This window comes from Cervus canadensis, chromosome 5 (genome assembly GCF_019320065.1).
Source record: "Cervus canadensis isolate Bull #8, Minnesota chromosome 5, ASM1932006v1, whole genome shotgun sequence".
In the NCBI taxonomy this organism is placed as follows: Eukaryota; Metazoa; Chordata; class Mammalia; order Artiodactyla; family Cervidae; genus Cervus; species Cervus canadensis.
Genome location: NC_057390.1, coordinates 59,909,270 through 59,930,547, shown reverse-complemented (window position 1 = coordinate 59,930,547; position 21,278 = coordinate 59,909,270). Strand labels below are relative to the sequence as shown.

General features: G+C 44.8%; 1 protein-coding gene across 1 annotated transcript in view; it reads right to left on the bottom strand.

The window, feature by feature from the left end:
* Positions 1–19,243, bottom strand: part of SLC1A4 (solute carrier family 1 member 4) — a 29,765-nt gene extending 10,522 nt beyond the window's left edge. The window contains exons 1-4 of the mRNA XM_043468898.1: positions 18,416–19,243; positions 6,124–6,166; positions 4,126–4,188; positions 2,082–2,248 (exon numbers count right to left, since the gene is read on the bottom strand). Coding sequence (XP_043324833.1) covers positions 2,082–2,248; positions 4,126–4,188; positions 6,124–6,166; positions 18,416–18,942 — 800 coding nt within the window. The 5' untranslated portion in view covers positions 18,943–19,243. The remainder of the gene's footprint in view (positions 1–2,081; positions 2,249–4,125; positions 4,189–6,123; positions 6,167–18,415) is intronic.
* Positions 19,244–21,278: the final 2,035 nt, after the last annotated feature.

Here is a 21,278-nt window from a genome sequence, read left to right as displayed (position 1 = left end):
CTCTCAAGTTCTCTATTAATTTCACTACAGAAAGATTAACATTTTGTGAACTTGTACCAGTCCTTTCAATCCCAATGCTTTGAGTGTGTGTGTGTGTGTGTGTGTGTGTGTATAGAAAATATTTGTAAATATATATCACTTTTTTTCAATAGGTATCTTGTCTTATAACTTCATCCAAGGTATCCTTTGCATGCAAACATTTTTATATTCTGGTGGAATCAAATTTAGCAGCTTTTCATGGCTTTTCCTTTCTGTATTTTGTGTCAGAGGACTTTCTCTACCCCTGTATTTTCTTCTAATACTTTCAGAGGACTCCCTTCCCTCCTTCCTCCCTGGACAGTTTAATGCATGGGTTGGCACCATGAGTTTTACTGGAATACAGCCAAGTTCATTCATTTATAAATTGTCTATGACTGTTTTTGTCCTGTGATGGCATCATTGGCAGTTATGACAGAGACCATATGGGCTGCAAGGTTTGCTGACCATCTACTGAGAAATTATTTCTATGAACAGTACAGGCTAGGCAGGTGCCTGATACTATAGTAGGTAATTAGTGAAGGAAAGAAAGAGCTACTACTGAAGATCCCTCCCACACCTGGGGGAGATCCTTTAACCAGTTGTGTGTGTGTACTTGTATGTGTTCTAGTTAATAAGTCATGTCAGACTCTTTTGGGATCCCATGGACTGTAGCCTGCCAAGCTTCTCTGTCCATGGAATTCTCCAGGCAAAAATATTGAAATGGGTTGCTATGGTCTCCTCCAGAGGACCTTCCTGACCCAGGGATTGAACCTGTGTCTCCTGCATTGCAGGCAGATTCTTTACCACTGAACCACTAGGGAAGCCCCTTTAACCAGTTAAGGCATCCTAAACCCCAGTTCTGGGTGGGATGCACTTTCTGGGCAACAGATATCCCACTGCAGTTAAGACACTCAGCCGGGTCTGCCTTTCCAAATGTCTGCTTCTGTGACTAACACGTCACACTGAAGGAATGACTGTAAATTGGTTTCAGATTGAAAACAAATGTCTTCACATAGGAACATCACTTTCCTGCACAGTTTTCTTTAATCCAATGTTTGGGAGGATTTCAGACCAAAAAAAATAAGCCAGGGAAAGAATCTGACAGGATGAAAACACTTTTTCCTTTCTGGAAATATTTTTCTCCCCAGAACAGCAGCAGTCATACGAAGTGTCATGTTTCTGATGCAGACTCAGACTCTGGAGTTTGGGGCTGAGCAAGAAAACTTGGTTAAGCAGGATAAATACTACTAGTGGAGGCTCTGAACTTGGCTTCCCAACCAATCTCAAGCTTTCCTACCAAATTCCAGGCTTCTCTCAGTCCAGCTGCCATCCCAGTGCCATCTGAGACAGAGACATCCTAGGATATTTAAGGGTTGACAATAAGGAACAAGTTTTGTGCATGAAAAGATAAACTAGTTTCTCAACAACGAGTGGGTAGAAACTAAAACACACAGTCTGGCTTCAGTAAAACAGCAGGATAAAGCTTACTGAAGCACTGGCATTGGAATTGGTATGATTTCTGAGAAGTTACTTTGAGAGATCTTGTCAAATTTTTCCTTGTTAGCCAGAAATCAATCTGGTGGTTTTTATTAAACAAGTACACTTTCATTGCTATTATATAAACAGACATTCATGTAAAGACCATTCCAAGTTTACCTGTACGTACGGGGTAAAGATGGATTTGTTCTCCATGTTGTAAAATACTATAGTAAGGGGCCCTTCTGAAGCTTTAATCTATTCTTTAAAGAGAAATAAGCCTTATTTTATATGGAATTCATTGCCCCACAAGATGTGGCAAGAATAATGATGAGACTCATCGATAAATCATCAGTGATAGAACCCCAGGGGTCACTGTGGGTGACGAGGAAGTGACTATTAACCATGGTGCATGCCTATTTCTCTGAGATCCTTCAACCCTTGTGCCAAGACTGGTTGTGGTACATCATCCACAGACAGCACTGGGCCATGTGGCCCCACAGGGGTGACCTAGAACAACTAAGTGGGGTTCTTTTCTGGATAGCAGGAGAAATGAGAGAGAGAGTGGGTAGTAGGGTGACACTCACCACATAATCCATGACACCAGCACCATGGTCGCCTCATTGAAGGCATTGAAAAAACGAATGAGCTCTTCTCCTTCAGAGCCGAGTTTCTTCAGGGCCACTCCTAATACCAGGGCAAAAAGGACCAATCCTAAAATGTTCATCCCTTCAATTTCGGTGCCAATGGGGATCTGTAGGATCAGAGGGGACACAGGGTCTAAGTTTACAACAGATGAGTGAAGACTAAAGAATGCATTTGCTCAGGTCTCCGTCAGACTGCAATAGCGTGCCCAGAAAGAGGAAAGGCTCATATTTCCTTTAACACTCAGTGATTTCACAGATCAAGGGGCCGGAAACTCAAGGGGAGATGGAGTCTCAGGATTTGGAAAGTCAACAAACAGGATTTTCACCTACTTGTTAACTGTGAAAGCTTTGGAAATGGGCACAGGTTGAAACAGAAAGTACTGAACCTCTCCTCACTGGATGTGCTCAGCTAGAGGCTGGACAATTATTTCAAAGGGTTGCTTTTAAAAGACAGGGCTTCCCTTGTGGCTCAGTTGGTAAAGAATCTGCCTGCAGTGTGGGAGATCTGGGTTCAATCCCTGGGTTGGGAAGATCCTCTAGAGAAGGGAAAGGCTACCCATCCCAGTATTCTGGCCTAGAGAATCCCATGGACTGTATAGTCCACGGGGTCGCAAAGAGTCGGACACGACTGAGCGACTTTCACTTCACTTCACTTTAAAAGACAAGCAGATTGGTGAAACGGTCCTTCAGATCAAGAGTCAATGATTGTAGGGAATTCCCTGATGGTCTAGTGATTAGGATTCAGTGCTTTCACTGCTGTATGCCCCAGTTCAATCCCTGGTCAGGGAACTAAGATCCCATAAGCCTCAAGGGTGTGGCAAAAAAAAAAAAAAGTCAGTGATTCTAACTTTGCCTACTAATTCTTTGTTGCTAGGTTCTTACCATAGTCTCCTCACTGACAAATTCCAAAAATGATGTTTAGAATCAACATGGATATTTTCAGGACATTCTTTCTAAATCACCGACTTAAAATGTATAAATATAATGTGTTCTTTATTTTTTTTTTCATCAGTACTGAGTCTCACTACTGTAAGCATATATGTTAGACAAACATTTTATTCCATCACAACACATTATGAAATTCTGAATAGGAAACATGTCAGCATGGCAAAAACTGAAAGAGCATTTTTACCATCATTCTAGTCTGAGCTTAGTACTGGCTAATATTAAAATAACTTCTCTGAGCTTCAGATGCTTCATCTGCAAGATGAAGTGAAAGGGACTAAACTATTAGCTTTCAACTTTAAAAAAAAAAAGGTAGAACTTTTCCCTTCAATCAAAGACAGGCTGGGAGAACTCAGAGCCACTTAGCCCTGGAGAGGTGTACGGGGGATGGAGGAAGGGCAAAGTTCCTCCTTCTTCCCGTGGTAGCTTCATGGCTGGGCTAAATAATCCTTGAGGTCCCTTGTCCCTTTCAGCTCCAGCATGAAGGCTAGGACTTAGCTCAGTGTCTGGTAAACAACAGGTACTCAAGGGACTTCCCTGGTGTTCTAGCAGTTACTCTGTGCTTCAGCTGCAAGGGACTCAAGTTCAATCCCTGGTCAGGGAACTAAGATTCCCACATGCCTTGTGGTGTGTCCAAATAAAACACACACACACACACACACACACACACACAACAACAACAAAAGAAAAAACAGGTACTCAAAAAAATATTTGTGAATGAATAATGGTTATAGCGAGTTAAACCCCTAAGACAAATTCTATGTGCAAGGGAAGGTTAAATCACCTGTTATTTATATTTCAGAAAAACAGAAGGGATGTTACACAATTTTTTTTTAAGAAAGGGGACATTAGTTTCAATTCAATGAAATGGACATCCTAAAGATGGTAAACGGCCCAAAGAGCAAACCTAAACTGTGCAATTCAAATCCCAGTCTTCAGTCCTGCTAAGAAAAAGATAAGCATCATGTATGCTCCTTGAGTTCAGAAGCATTATTTGTGTTATAGGATTTGTCGTAAGTGATCTCACAAAAACCCTTACTTTTTCAATGGTCATGTTTCCAGCGCTCGTGTTGTGGGTCACCTCTCTGTAGTCAGTTGCATACTGTGAGCGAGAGAAAGAGAAAACCCCGTCAGTTCATAGCTGAAGACCTTTCCCAAGAGGAATCCAGAGGACTGGGCCTCTTGCTACTTGGTCGTTCTTCCCTCCAGGTCTGCTGGCATTCCTCACTGGCTTGGCCGGACAAGGGCCTCTGAGCACTGTACCAAAGTCACTTAAGCCCAGGGCAACATGCACTCTAGGAGACCGCTGATCATTTAGGAACCCAAGGGAATGGAGAGAATTTCCTCGGTCCCCAGACCCCAGTTTGGAGAAGGTCTGTACAGTTTCAAGCTGATATCTTAAACGGCTGAGAATTCATATTATTTGGAGAAACTTGGTATTCATTCCATAATAGTAAAGTTCATTTTTTCGATGTGTCATTTTATTCTCATTCATTTATTTATGTTCCATTCTGTTCCAAAACTTACTCGAGCTTGACTGCTTTTCAGCATCTGTTTCTAATACGCCTTCAGCCCTCCACTGCTCAAAACAAAGGATGGGGGGCAAGATGGTGTTTTTTTGGCTGAGTCTTCTGGGAGACCTACTCACCAGAGGGGAACTATCTTTCAAACTCTCGTCCTGTGGTTGACTTCACACACTTCTGCCTGACACACACAGGTGTCTCCCTGCAGCACTAACGTTTAGGAGACTCTGTTATATGACACCCTTCCTCACCCTTCTAAGGACACGAGGCTTTTGAACTGTTAAAAAGGGGCCCATTAGGCAGTTCAGACCCAGAGGCCTCTGCTTTGAACCTGCCTTTAAAGAGCTCTGGTCTCTCTCAGCTTTGACTTATCAAGCTTTCAGACAGGCAGAGATGATCAGCTGTCCTGTGATTAGGGGTGGCAGGGGATACAAAGCCACCCCACACCTTCCGTGGCAGGCACTGAAAGCCACGACACTTTTCACTTTTCTCTTACCTCCTATCTCACATTATGCATACAAGCCACAGTTGTATTTATACCCAGGGTTTTTTGGTTTGTTTTTTTAAAGAGCAAGACTGAGTGGAAACTGAAAAGACAGTGTGTGAAAAAGGCAATCAGTTTAGTCCAGCTAATCTAGACCTTTATATTCCTTCTCTGTGTAAAGCTTGGCTGTAGGAACATTACATTCAGGATTGCTAAAGTTAGGGGAAAACTAGAAAGAGCCATCCACACGGGACTGATTGAGTAAAATTATGACATGTTCATACCGCAGCCAATAACTCATGCAGAAGGATATTTACCAACATGAGAAAATGTTCACAGTAAGAGCTCGTTACTGAACAATATGTGTATACATAATAACAATGTATGTAGTATAATTATTTTAAAATCTTGTGTGCGTGTGTGTCTGTGTGCAGGTGCACATGCACACGTATAGAAAAAACATACAAGAAAGATGTATAACAAAATGTTAATGGGTAGCTCTAGGTAGTGATTATGGGTGATTTTTATTTCCTTCTATTCTTTTGTACTTTAATATTTTTTTGGAAGGAGCATATATTATAATCAGAAAAAAAAGATACAAATGCATTTTTAAAAAAAATTCTAGGGAATTCCCCTGGAAGTCTAGTGGTTAGGATTTAGCACTTCCACTGCCATGGCCCAGGTTCAATCCCTGGTCTGGGAACTAAGATCCCACAGGCTGTGCAATGCGGCCAAAAAACTTGAAAAGATAAAAAAAATTAAAATTCTAAAATATTTAAGAGCTCCATAAAATGTGATTTGAGGTTACTAGGTGATGTGAAAAGATGCTGGGATATTTTGGACAATTTTTTGGTTTCTTGCTGTTTTGTTTGTTTTCACTCCAGGGGCCCATCTATAAAAATTTAGGCCAATGATACTAAGTGCATACAACCCTCCTTGTTCCACCTTACCTAACTCTATAGCAGTAATTTATATGCTACAAACATATAACACCCAAAGTTTCCTATTTTCAGCAAAGCATCAAGCTTACCGTCCGGAAAGCTGCAACCACAAGATTTGAAGGAAACAGGTTTCTGTTGGAAAAGAAAGCACTTTGTCAGTATCCTTAAAATGTGTCATTCAACATGTTCACTTTAAGATGCTCACACCTGACAGCCTAACACACAGGGTTCCCTCTCTCCCCACGTCCTGCAGTTATTGCCATCTTCTGCTTGATCCAAGCACTCAACTGTGCCTTGGCTAAAGGGTCACAATAGAGACTTTGAAGCACTGATCTCTAGCCTCATCTCCCTCGTGGTACCCTTGATATTTAGCTGTGTCCAAGCAAACCAGAATAACTGCATCACTTTCCTTTCCCCTAGTGGCTAGGTCCTAGGGCAGTGGTTCTCAGTGGGAAGTGGCGCTGCCAACTTGTGAAATCCAAGGGAATGCTTTGTTGTTATGATAACTGGGGGGCATTCCTGGAACTGGGGGAGTGTGTTTGGGCAGAAGTGCCAGGTACCCGCTATTTGTTCTGCTAAGTGTGGCAAAGTCCTGTGTAATGGTTTCAAGGCCCTCATACTTCCCAATGTCCTGTATGACACAAAACTATAGAGGAAAATCTTATTTATAAATCATTTGAGCTTAAAAACTAACTTCAAAGCAAGGTATTTTTTGTGCAGTTTGAATATACACTGAATTTTCTAGGACTGAAACTCCTGTGTAAAAGGTGGGATGATTTTTTTGTTTTGCTTTGTTCAGAATATTTTCAAGAATCATTCACTTTCTGGGAAATCACATCACTAATGAAAAATAATAGGATCTGAGCCCTTAATCACACATGCTAGTAACTGAGTATCAGTCTGAATTTAAAGCTCTCTCATTAATGCTGACTCTAAACTCAGAAGCAAGCACCTACCCATTTTGTTTTAGAGCATTCACATCTTGAAATACATTATTTTTACTATGAATTACTCTGCTTCGGTATTTAACATTTAAAAACTTTACAGTAAAAAAAAAAAACAAAAAAAACTTTACAGTATACTTTTAAATTTCTATTTTAAAAAATATGTAATAATCCCTTCTACCTATTTATCCCACCCTCCACCATCACCTCTGGCAACCACCAATCTGGTATGTTTTTTATATTACAGTTAGGTCATATTGATGTTTGAGGTTATGTGTAGGGTAAATTCTATTTATAGATTTCATTTCAAGATGAAGGAAATTATAGAATTTTGTTATAAAAGGAGAGCAATAGAACTGATCCAGTTACACTAGATTTTGAAACCAAAACCTTGGCAGGCAAATAGTTTTTATTGAGCCTCCTTTGGGTCAGATTTTGTACAGATGCTAGACTGATGTTGAAGCTGAAACTTCAATACTTTGGCCACCTGATGTGAAGAGCTGACTCATTTGAAAAGACCCTGATGCTGGGAAAGATTGAGGGCAGGAGGAGAAGGGGATGACAGAGGATGAGACGGTTGGATGGCATCACCGACTGGATGGACATGGTTTGGGTGGACTCCGGGAGTTGGTGACGGACATGAAGGCCCGGCGTGCTTCAGTTCATGGGATCGCAAAGAGTTGGACACGACTGAGCAACTGAACTGAGAACTGAGTTGTGATAGATGAAAATCCCACTGACAATCCATTTTTCTACTGACTTCCTATAGTAAGTCTGGAGAGTAAAAGCTCATCCTCTACAATCTGTGCCAAACATCCATTAATTCTTACTTCTGTGGATGAGTAATTCACAGTATTAGAATCTCTAGGCAACTATTTGCATGTATTCAGTTTCAGAGGTCAGCAGGTCTGACTGCAGCCCAGCTTGGCAAGCAGAGTCTAAGAGGCCTCCTGGTAGTCACATCTTTGTGTAATACCTTCCCCTGTGTGTGTGTGTGTGTGTGTGTGTCATGGTGGGGTGTGGGGGTGGGGGCTATGACTTGCTTCTAGTCAGTAGAATGGCACTAGTAGTAAAGACCCCGCCTGTAAATGCAGGAGATGCAAGAGTTGTGGGTTCATTCCTTGCATTGGGAAGATCCCCTGGAGGAATAGGTTGCAGTATTCTTGCCTGGAGAATCCCATGGACCGAGGAATCTGGTGGGCTACAGTCCATGGGTCGCAAAGAGTTGGACACAAATGAAGTGACTTAGCATGAATATGAGCACAAACAAAATACAGTGAGGGTAATGGGACATCACTCTTGTGATATGGTTACATAAACTTGTGGATTCTATCTTGCTAGAAGACAGTCTTTATTGCTTTCTGGGCTTGCAATTGATGAAACAAGCCGCCATGTTAGAAAGACCCATATGATAAGACACAGAGGACGGTCTCTGGCCAACAGCCATCTAGGAACAGAGGCTCCCAGTGTGAACCTCAGGGAACTGAATTCTGCCAACAACCATGTGTCCTCAGAGGGGAATCCTTCCTCAGTTTAGCCTTCAGAAGAAACCCCGGCTGTGGCCGACACTTTGATTGCAGCCTTGTAAGAGACTCTGACGCAGAGAACCAAGCTAAGCCATGCTAGGATTCCTGACACTACAGATTCTGTGGGATAATAAATGTGTGACTTTTTTAAGCTGTTAAATGGTGGTAACTTGTTATACAAGAGATAATACACCCACCAACAGGGTTAATGAGACACAAAAATGACTTTGTTAGAACACTCAGGCTTCCAAAAGACAGCCAACAGCTAGAGACGGCAACTCAGCATTTCCTCACTTGCTTGTCTATGAAACCTGAATTGCTTTCAACATACTTAAAGAATACAAAAACCATTACAATATTGTAAAGTAATTAGCCTCCAACTAATAAAAATAAATGAAAAATAAAATAGAACAAAACAAGAGGACCCCCCCTCCAAACAAAAAGAATACCCGAAAGTACATGGCTGTATTTAAACAGACAAACTGTGATCTGTTGAATTAACCATTGCAAAATGGTGATCTGAAATTTGATTCCTATTACAAGCATTATTTATTTTAAATTGGAGAAGGAAATGGCAACCCACTCCAGTGTTCTTGCCTGGAGAATCCCAGGGATGGGGGAGCCTGGTGGGCTGCCATCTCTGGGGTGGCGCAGGGTCGGACACAACTGAAGCAATTTAGCAGCAGCAGCAGAAACAGACTAGGCATTGGTATTGGTTATTTGTTAATGCATAGATGAAAAGTAACTTACTTTTGCCTATGATTTCCATTACAAAGCACCTTTCTCAGTCTTGTTTGGTATCTCATTTCCATTTGCTATACTAGTTAGAAGCAAAAACAAGCCCTGAGCCAAGGTTTCGTCCATTCTACATCCACCACAGTAGTTCTCAGACTGAACTGGTCACCTGCTTCTCTCCCTAAAAGGACAGAGAAGTTAAGGAGAGAGCTGGGATAGAAGCCCTCTATCTTCTCCATGGGGGATGATTTCCCCCACAAATACTTCACATCCTTCAGAAATGAGCTGTATCCTCACTTAGGGCAAGCACAGCCTCTCCCATAGCCTTGAAACACACTATCTTCCAAGGGTCACAGACCACTTGTTCAAACACTACTATCTGGCCAGCCTGGTGTCTTTAGCAAAAGCAATAACCCAATACTGCCTGACCCAGAATGGATCCTAACCCACAACTTCTAGACCAATCTGTTTTCAGATAGTCTACAAAATCCAATGGGAATAGAGGGGTACATTCAACACTAGTGTCAAAACGGCAACTCCAGCCAAAAGAATCAAATTCCTAAGAAGAACATGATGTGTTCTGGCAGTTTCTTATGAAGTTAAACATACACTTACCATATGACCCAGCATTTCTACTCCTAGACATGAGCTATATGAATAACAGTGTTATTCATAATTGTTCGAAAGGGAAATGTCCACTGATGAATGGACAAACAGCATTACAATAAATCCATACAAAGGAATTCCACTTGAAAATAAAAAGGAATCAATCACTAATATACACAACATAGAGAATCTCAGCAACACTGTGCTGAGCAAAAGAAGCCAGACAAAGAAAAGTACATACTGAGTGATTCCATTGGCATGAAACTCTAGAAAATGCAAAACTAATCCATAGTGATAGAAAGCAAAACTTTCTATCCAAAGCTGCCCGGGGCCAGGGATGAAGTGTGGGAACTGCTGAGAAGGATCATGGGAGACAAAAATGTTCACTGTTGGGACTGTGGTAGTGATTAAGTGGGTTTATCTATCTGTCAAAACTTATTGAACTGCACCCCTGAAATGGGTGCATCTTTTGTATGTAAATCATATCTCAAAATTCCTTTAAAAATTAGGACAAAAGATATAGTGCTAACTGCAAAGGAGATCTGACAACCAAAAATCATACGCACATTCAATGGGATGACTGAACTTTTTAGATTACACAACTCAGCTCTCAAATATTAATCCCTTGGGAGGAAACGCCTGGGGGCAATGAGTTGAACCCACTGAATCACTCTCCTTTAGTTCCCCTCGTTGCCACAGGCCAGGAGCAGGAGCACCCCTTCCCCCACCTGCCCTCCAAGGGGCAAGGGTGTGAGGCTGCAAGAGTAAGGTGCAGGGGTTAATAGTCAGCTGCCTGTTGCTCTGGCTAAATGAGAAAATCACCATGGGAAAAGAATAAAAGCAAAATACAGCAATACAGCATAACCCAAATAAAAGTACATCAGGTTGATCAGTTGGGGTTGTCATGCCCTTCTAAGCTAAGGAAAAACATAGTGTGGACTTTGGAATGCCGGGTCAGTGCAAGTTCAGAACACTGCCTGTGCACACACTAAGATGTTTTTCCAAGGCATATGCGGGTCTATGACCTCCAGCTAGGTGATAGCCCTTGTACAAGAAAATAACAAATATAGTTTAAAGTAATCAATAAAATGGGAGATGTGACTGGGGACACAGGAGGCTGACTTCATTGTAACACCACAGATACTTTCTGCTTGCCAAGACACTAAATAAAAGTGATGTGGTTCCAAGGAACAGGGCTCTTGACCCAAGAGGTCTTGAGTCCCCCAGTTCCATCTTTAAAACTTTAATTCTGTCTCTAGTTTCTTTTTCCCAAACTGTGCGTCGACCACTTTCAATCCTACCTGCTGTGCTGGCTGCAAAGTAAGACAAAACGTTTTTCTCTACTCTTCATAGATCCTGCCTTTGGTGTTGTATCTAAAAAGTCATTGCCATATCAGAGGTCATCTTATGTTATCTTCCAGGAGTTTTATACTTATGCATTGTACATTTAGATAGGTGATCCATTCTGAGCTGATTTTTGTGAATGGCACAAGGGCTGTGTTTAGATTCACTTTTTTTGCACGTGGATGTCCAGGTGCTTCAACACCATTTGCTGAAAAGATGATTCTTGTGCCATTCTACTGCCTTTACTCTTTTGTCAAAGACCAGTTGGTCATATTTAGGTGGGTTGATTTCTGGGCTCTCTACCCTGTTTCACTGATGTATTTGTCTGTTCTTTTGCCAACACCACACTGTCTTGATCACTGTAGCTTTCTTTGTAGTAAGTCTTACAATCAGGTGTGTCAGTTCTTTGATTTTGTTCTCTCTGCACTCTTCTTTCCCCTCTTTCATTGGCTTTTAGACACAGATGCTGCAGTGAACTTGGGCTTTTTCTTACTGCTGAGCTCTCCTGGATCGTCTGCTCCATCACACTAGCAGTTTTTCCCCCAGAGCTCTGTCTCCAGGCACTTTTCCCAGCTCCTCACATTGACAGAGTAACCCTGGGTGCTTTCAAAATGAGGAACAGGATCTTAGAGTGATCAATTTAACCCTTCATTTAGTGACCAGAGATTGGAATTCACTATATCTCCCATTCACATTCCATACAGACCAGCACCGTCCAACAGGACTTTCTATATTTATGCTGTCCAATATGCTAGTTGTGTGGCTACTGAGCACTTGAACAATGGTGAGTGCTACTTAAGAGTCTGAATTTCTTATTTTATTTACATTTAAACTAGTTAACTTTAAATAGTTACTTGTGGCTGGTGAGCTGTGGACCTCACAACTCCAGTACAGGTTTGATGTTGTAAGATCCACCATCTGGAAACCAAAAGGATCAAATGCTTCTCAGGCTCACCTCTGCAGAGCGCTCAATTTCACAGGGTACTAGTACACTTCTAAACACTGACCTCTTCATTTTATTCAGATTCTCAAATAGGTCCTTTTTTCTGTTGTCCTTGATTCTGAGAAATCAAGGACAATCAGTATGTCCTTGATTCTGAGAAATGTTCTGGAATTACATAATACCAGCTGCATTTCCCAGCTCTCAGGAACACTCTATAAAAGATGTAATACTTTAGACAGAAAATAAAAGAGCAGCGTGCATCAGCACTTAAAATGTGGTTTTGTGGAACTTGTGTTTCAGGTTGTCTATGTGGAGATGGGGGTGTCTATATGTGCATGCTATCATCTAAAAGGTATTCCTCATAGTACGTCTGAGTCAAAAACATCTGCAAAAGTGCCAAGACTGTATTACTACATCCAGAGACCCGAGTCAGATCAAACTGGGAGAGAATGAATGGACGGGTCTTGCCAGTGCTTTAGGAACATTTGGACACGTAGTTTAAAGCAAACAGAAAAACTTGTATGAGCCAAGGCTGAACTGGCGAACGCAGAACTACTGTGAGTGGTACTGAACACACTCGGGCAGCTCACACCATAAAAACTTCACAAATGTTCCTTCTTTATACATCTGGTCCTGTTTGTTCTTCTGATCCTATTGTCAAGGATTGTATGCATTTCCCTGTTCCACATGAGAAGAATGTAAAGCCATTTACTTTTGCTTAGGTATATATATTTTTTGTTCCAACAGCATTTCCTTTCATTTAACTTCAAACGGTCGTTAGTGAACTTATGAACATTTCAAAGACTCTTCAGAACAGGATATGACACTGTATGTACACCTGATAAATATTTATCATCCGTAGTGTTCATTGTTACAGAGTTAGCTAACAGGGGTATGCACCTTCAGATCTTGGTACCCCCTACAAGGTCAGGAGCAGAGGGAGAGCTGGGGGTGATGGGCCCACACTATGGAGACAGTAGGGGGTGGGGGAGTAACCTATCCTCTTTTTGAGACCCACATCCAGTTTTGAGGCCCACATCCAGATTCCTGCTGGAAAGGCTAATGCCGGGCCCCTGGGTTGTGGGGTATTGGAGGAAACAAGGCTAAGAGGACCACTCATTCTCTGTATCAAGTAGCCTTCAGCTGTCCCCAAGAGGCTGGGACATGCTAGAATATTAGAGAGACACTCATATACTAACTCTTTCAATCCCTGTAACAAGTCTGGGTAGTAGCTACACTATTATTAACCCCATTTTACAGATAAGGAAACTGAGGTACAAACAGGCTAAATGACTGTCCATACAGCTAGTAAGTGGTAGTGAAAGTGAGGGGAAAGTATCAGTTGCTCAGTCGTGTCTGACTCTTTGAGACCCCCCCTGACTATAGCCCGCTCCTCTGTCCATGGGATTCTCCAGCAAGAATACTGGAGTTGGTTGCCATGCCCTTCTCCAGGGGATCTTCCCAACCCAGGGATTGAACCCAGGCCTCCCACATTGCAGGCGGATTCTTTATCGTCTGAGCCACCAGGGAAGCCTGTGGTGGTGAAGCTGTATTCAAACTCGGGTAGCTGACCTCAGTGTCTGTAGTTCATCACTATCTGCACTGTCTCCCTGGGTTTATGTTCTTTAGGCCTGGTGTTGAGCTAAAGAAATTAGTTTTAAATTACAAGCTGCCAGTTTCAGTGACTAGGTAGGCTGAGAAATGTCCATTAATTTGGATCCACGTTCGATTTGCTAGGAGTCTTCATCTAGACTACAGAAGAGAGGGACGTAGGTCAGATAACCTGCTGTGGTCAACATTTAAATAAAAGATTCATCATTCACTCCCTTGACTGTGATCTAGGGACTCATATCAGATCTCAGTCGCTGACAGTTTTCTTCACATCTACTGAAGAAATGTGTTCTTTGCAGGCTGAGAGGCCTCATAGTCACCCTGTTCTTGGGAGAAAAACTAAGGACCTAGAGCCTCCTTCCAGCAGGGGAAAGGCTCCTAGAACTGTCCACTGTTGAGAAAATGAATGCAAGAAAAGCAATAGAGCCTAGAAAACTGGGCAACAGGCAAAATCTCAGTTGTCTTTACCAGGTACCCAGCAGCCATGGGAACACTTCTGCAAGACAGTGGCCCAGGGCCATTCTCCAGGCTGCCAGTACAGACAGTGCCTTAGACCCCTGCCTCCTTGGCACATCAGTGTCTGTTCTTCCATTTGAAAACCACAAATATTAGCACTCAGAGGAAGGTTACCTCAATCCTTTCCATTGACAAGTGAAGAAACCTGAGGTCAAATTTGGAGACCAGACACATGTCATGCAGGGGAAAAAGAAAACAGATGTTGAGCAGGACATGTGAGGATTTCTGCCCCATTTCAGAATGGAAGGCTCTTCTGTGTTTAGTTTTGATTTTCTCCGTTTCACAAATGTTCCACATTGTTGAGTCTGTTAGTCCAAAACATAGCCACTGTTCACCAGGATTTTTCTCCATGCTCCATGTGGTTCCCAATATACCCAAAAAGCTCTATTAACTTCAAGTCATCCTGAGCTCTCCAAACATCCTTTTCTTCCCACCCACTCTTCATTTCAGAGTATGAAAAGAGAGCTGGGCTTCACAGGTGGTGCTAGTGGTAAAGAAAGTGCCTGACAATGCAGGAGACATAAGAGATAAGGGTTTGATCCCAGGGTTGGGAAGATCCCCTGGAGGAGGAAATGGCAACCCACTTCAGTATGTTTGCCGGGAGAATCTCATGGACAGAGGAGCTTAGAGAGCTACAGTCCATGGAATTGCACAGAGTCAGACATGACTGAGCCACTTAGCACATACATAAAAAGAGAATCATCCCCATTAACTCATGTGAACCAGAAAAACATCATCACTCATAATCTTGCTCCATTTATAATAAGAGCAAGCCTTACTGGATCAGTCCTATTCTTAGAGCTTTACAAACATAACTCATTCAACCCTCATCACAATCCCAAGAGGCAGGTGTTCTCATGATCACCATTAGAAAGATGAGGAAGCCAAGGCACATTTACGGACATGTCCTAGGACCCACGATCAGTAAGCAGTTAGAGACCAAGAATTCCACAATGATTGGGTTCTTGAAGACCTGCTTAAAAGTCACTCTGGGTCACATCCAGTAATGAGTTCTGACGTTCTCCCAGGTTCCTAAGCATGGCGCTCAGAAGGAAACCGTAACTTTCCCACCTGCCAGCTACTGTCACTGTCCCTTCTCAGCTCTCTAAGGGCCTGCTCTAGCCTCATCCCCACGCCCCAGTCTGCTGTGCTATTTCTAATCCATTGTGTTGGGAAATCATAACACTTGGCAATGGCATTCTGAATTTTCTAAAAGGCTCAATCAGTATCTATTAACTTCATCTCTTTCTGACTTTAAGTTCCATCTTGAAAAAATAAATTAGAAATCATGGCAGAGAGATCCAGTGGGAGTTGGGGGCATCTCCACCATCCAGAAAGATCATGGACTTGAGCAAAGCCTTGGACACAGCTGCACTAAATCACCTGAGGCGTTTCCCACTCCTTCCAGGTGTGTAAGTTCTAGGCAGTTACCAGGGGGCAGGCCTGCAGGATCACTGAGGTGTTTGCCTGCAGTCTCATTTCATCAATCGCCCACAAGGCAGAAAGGACTGTGGCCTGCCTTTGCCAGGGAACATGCCCAGAGTCACATGAAATCGGCATCCCTGAGGTTTCTTTGAGGGAAGTAATTTAATTAATTAATTAATTAATTTTTTACTTTTTGGCCACACACTGCAGCGTGTGGGATCTTAGTTCCCCGACCAGGGATCAAACTCGAACCCCTGCATTAGAAGGTGGAGTCTTAACCAATGGACCACCCGGGACCAGGGAAATCCCAAGGGAAGCAATTTAAAAGCATTTATCCAGAGGGTCCCCAGACTCAGGAAGCACTTCCACATGACTCAGGATTCTGTTTCTTCTCACATGGGCTCAAAGAGAATGTCAGATTCAACCCGCATACTCGCTTTCCTTCACTGAAAGGGCTCGACTCCTCTGCTTACAAGAAGTGAGTGTCATACCCTACCTGGTTCCTGGTCAGCATCTGCATCAGGGCAAACATATCTGAGATGGGACTAGACCAGCAGCATGGCCTCATTACTACGGTGTGCTGATTTGGGGAAGGAAAGAGTGGAAGAAATAGAGCCCTGAACCAGAAGGGAGCCAGACCCATAGTTTTTCTCTCCCTCTTTTGATAAACCACTCTGTGGCCTTGAGCAAATCACTTAATCTGTCTCAGTTTTCTGAGTGGTAAAACAGGGTCTACCACCTACCCTACCTTTATCTGTGAGCTGCTGGATTAAATAAGGTCAGCCGCTGGAAGCATCCTGAAACATTACCTGCTTCCAACAAGCCATGACAAAGATCGTCTTGGTCCTTCCCTGTGTTTTCAGCCCAAGTCACTGAGAGTCTACACTTAATACTAACCACTAAGTCACGATGCTGGGTCATTCACTTCAGAAGCAGGAGTTGAAGAAACTTGGATCTAAAACTAGAAAACTATGATCAGGAAATAAGTCCCTTCTTGGGCTTGTGGTAATATGGTAATCCCTCACTTCTCCCCCTATACCCTGTTTCTTAGCCATTGCCTCTCTCTTGGAGACAAAAGAGAGCTACCAGTCTCCCTATGGGGTACCACCAACATGTCAGAACGTCTACACTCCTTGAGCCACTGATCCCTGCAAAAAAGACTCCTTTAAGCCCACAATCGTGCTCCTTCACTGATACATTGATGGTAATAAGTCAAAGGCACATGAAACACTACCTACTTCCAACAAACTGTGATGAAGCCTCACTTGGCCCTTCTGTGTTTTCAGCCTGAGCCACTGAGAGTCTGCACTTACACTGACCGCGAAGCCATGATGCTTAGGGGTCAGTGTAAGTGACCACAACTCTCAACCTCAGTAGACTTTTTCAGTACCCACCTAAAAGTTAGTCCTCAAACCGTAACAATCTCTAATGACTCCAAATAACAAGCTACCAGACACTAGACAAAGGCTATATCTCATCAAAGTTCTAATAGGCCACCTCCACCTATCTTTTTGGTAAGAACTTTTTGGTCCCCCTTATCAGAGAGGTTATGGGTTGTTGTTTTTTGTTTTTTGTTTTTCCCCCAAAGTAAATGCCTTTGCCTTTTTTTGTTGTTATAACTTTAAATGAACACTCTCTCTTAAGTGGCAGACAGTCATCACATTTTCCAGAAGGAGAAATGGAAACAGCAGGAAGTCAAGTCACTCTGCCCAGTGTTTGCAGAGTTTCAAGGCTGCAGTTTCACAGCCTCAGCAATGAGGAGCTTTGCTTCAGTGACTCAAGACAAAACATATGTCCAAGGCTCTGATTCCAGAATTATTGAAAACCTGGAGAGGGAGCCAGCCAAGCTCTCCCCACTCAACTGAATCTGGCCACGTCAGTAAATGCCTCTAGGTTGCAGTTTTCCCATCTGTGAACTCTGGGCTAACGGAGAAACCAAAAGAAGCTGAGGCTTTGGCGAATCCACAAAAACTATACCTCATTTCTAGGGATGAAATGCAACTTTAGAGTCCCCAAAAGCAGGCAAAGTTAACTGAAACCGCTTCTTTCTCCTCCCTCTCTAGAATTCACATCTTCCCACAGATAAAGCCCCTTGAAACTCAAAATACTTTACAGTGGTCCTGACTATGCAGGTGGAGAGTAACCTGTCCCAAGCCCCATCGAGAGGCATGTTTCTGGGCAATGAGCCCTGCACAGCTAACTCCAGCCTTGTTATTCTTGGGTCCACTGACACCCTTCAAAAAAACTACCAGCTTCCTCCCAGTCAAAGGGCTGAAACAGACACCATAGATTACAGGGGAGAATGGCCCAACAGGCAAAATTTAACCAATGCTCTCAGAAGCTTCTTTGCACCAGTGGGGGAGAAAATTCGGTGAGAATATAGGGGCGTGGTTGGAATGTTTTTCCCTACAGAGGGCAGCCAAAGAGTATAAGCGAAGTACAGGTGAGACCTCTGCCTCTCTCCAGCACACTCCCACCTAACGGTAGGACCGGTCTTGCTAAAAGATGGAGCCTTTGGTCCTTGAAAATGTCCGGTGCGACCCGGCTGACGTTTGCACAGGTGTGGTCATCATGCAAAATCTGTAGACGTTATTTTGACATTTAAAACTGTTAAAGGCCACCAGCAGCCAGTTAAGAATGAATATAGGGGCATATGAACTAGAGTGCATTAAAGAGCTGGCGTCTCCCACTGAGGCTCAGAGAGGTGGGGTGGAGGTCGCGGGGACATTACCTGGTCAGGTCAAGGAAGGAGTCCACTGTCTCTTTGGGGACCGGTGGGGGCCCCGAATCCTCCAGACCCAGGTCGCTGGACTGAAGTGTCTGTGCGCCAGATCCAGGTTTGATGATGAACGCCAAAGCGACTGCGAGAGCCGAGGCTCCTAGCGTGGTGAGGCCGAAGTAGGCGATGGCGATGCCGCCCAGGCGCCCGAGAGAGCTGGCGTCGAGGGAGGCGGCGCCCGACACCAGGCTGCAGACCACCAGCGGCAGGATGATCATACGCAGCATGCGGAGCAGCATCTCGCCCGGAAAGGCCAGGTAGGTGACCTGTGTGCGATTCAGCTTGAGTCCACGCAACGCCGCGCCCAGGCCGGCACCCGCCACCACCCCGGACACCGTGAGCAGCACGAGCCCGTGGCGCCGCAGGAAGCCGGCGCAGCGCCCCGCGCGTCCAGCAGTGGTCCCGGGCTCGCCAGGCCCCGCTGCAGGCCCCTCCTGGGCGCTGTCTAGGTAGCCGTTGGTCTCGCTGCTTTTCTCCATGGCGCTGTCCGCGGCTTCGAGCTGGAGGAAGCGGGGGACTCGCGCTCCAGGAAAAGACTCGGCTCTCAATGAATGGATCCCGTGGAGCAGGCGAGGTCCGCTAGCTGTGCCTAGCAGGTTCTCGGAGTCGGCCCGCTGGGGTCCCCTGGCCTTGGCGCTGGAGCAGGTGCGGGAAGGGCCAGGACAGACGCGGGAGACCGAACTAGAGCCCCGGCCTGAGTGGATCGCGCCGCGCCCAGCCTCTCACTGCGGCCACTGACAAGATGATGCAATGAGGGAGCTCGCAGAAGCGGAGAAAAACGCGAGTGCAGAGCCGTCTGGGCCCGCCCCTTCACACCCACCGCCCCGCCCCCTACGGCTCCGTCCAATCAGCATCCGAGAGGCGCCGCCGCGCGCCTCTCGCCGGGCTCCAGGCCACCGGCGCGGGGGGAGGGGCGGCCGCGCCGGGGCCGCCGCCTGAAGCGGCTGGGGCGCGGGGCGAGCCGGCCAGTCCCGGCCCCCACAGCCTCCGAGGCCGGCTCCCGGCGACCGCGGGGCGGACCGCGGCCTGAGGGACGGCCCGGGCTCGTTGGCACCTGCCGGGGCCTCTCGGGCCGGCCGGGGTCTGGGCCCTCGCGGCCAGAGGGTCGGGGAGAACGTGGAACGCGGCTGCGTTCCTTGTCCTGGGGATTCGGGGAGGGGCTGCCGGCACCGTGGTACTGTCGCTCCAGTGCCGCCCGCCCCTCTTGCAAAGGGGCCTCGCGCGGTGGGGGGGATCCTGGGCGGTCCTCCCACCACATCTTACTCCTGCGTCAAGTCCCTCCTCTAGTCCTGTGTAGTTGGCGTGCGATAAAGCCTTGACCCGGCGCAGGCCTTGACGTTGAGACAAAGGATGGATGGATGGGTAGGCAAATGCAAAAGCCTTATCACCCTCCCAATAAGGGGTCTGACAAAGCTTTACTCGTAAGTGAAACGGGGTCCTTAATCTAGCCCCTACACCCTGCCACTTCGCGCACTCGTGTGCTCCTAGGCCCTTGGCCTGAGGCCACCGGGATAGGCCCTGGGTCGCCCAGCAGCTGTCTTCCGTTCTGTGAGCTGAGGACCGAAACTTGGAAAAGAAACAGAGCTCTCACCACCACTTCCAGTTGCGTTTTTTTCTACCTTGTACCTTCAGCTGAAACAAACAAGCCACTGGCTTTTAACCTTTTCCATCCCCTGATCCCCAGCCATCCCATGAAAGAAAGTGCACACACAGATTCAGCCAGCCTGCTGAGATGTTTCCCTAAGGTTCACATTAGGTTCGTTTCCTTTTTATTTCAAGTTTTATTTAACAACTGCTCTGGTCGTGGCAGATATGAGAGAAGGCTCTGAAGAGGCATCTTACTGTCACATTTATTAATTAGATTTTCATATTCTCTCTCTCTGCTTTTGAAAGGAATTGTTCTTTTAAGACATCTGTGGAAGGGAGGTCTTCTTATGTGTGGCTAACCTGAGTTAAGGAGGAAGACAGTTTACTATAGATCTCTTGGTGAAAAGGAGTCATCTTTGAACATGTGAGCACAGCTATCTGTGCAAATCATAATGCCCTAGTAAAGAACTCTAAGGAGCTGTCCACATTTTGAGACAGCAAGGATTTCATTGTTTGAAGCCAGACAGCTTGTAGGGGTTTTTGAAGGAGGGGGTATAAATCAAATGAAGAGCTTACATATTTTTATCTGGTTTTGCAGAGCAAAGTTTATTTCTCTGTGTGCACTGAAGAAAGACACACTATAGACACACTCTCTATTTTGCCAAGCAGCCCCTCCCTTCATTTTCACCACCACTTTTATGCAAAGGGCTCTCAAATCAAGCTGCAGAAATGAATTTCCAATGGCCTGCTTTACTTCTCCACCTGGATATCTTGCAGGCATCTCAACTCAATATGCTCAGGACTGAACTCCTACTTGCCTTCCTCAAGGATGCCTCCTTATCCTGCTGATCCCCCTATTTCTGTTACCAGTATCTTTGACTTCCCAGTCACCTCTACTTGAAACCTCAGAATGACCTTTGATTCTTCCTGGTGTCTCCTCTCACCTGACCTATTGCCAAGTCCCACAGCCTCTCCTTTCGCAATATTTAGCCTATCCACCTTTCCCATCTATTCTCAAAGCTGCCATTCTGGCTCAGTTCTTATTTCCACACTTCTTATCTTCACCGTTGAGGTGTTCTCCTAATTAGTCTTCCCACCTCCAATGCTACTGTGTTCCAGCCATCAGGTGTTTTGTCTTGCCCCAGGCCAATCTTCCTAATAAATAATATGCATATTAGGATCTGGTTGGGCTTCCATCCAGAGGGAAAAAATAAGAAGAAGCAAGGCC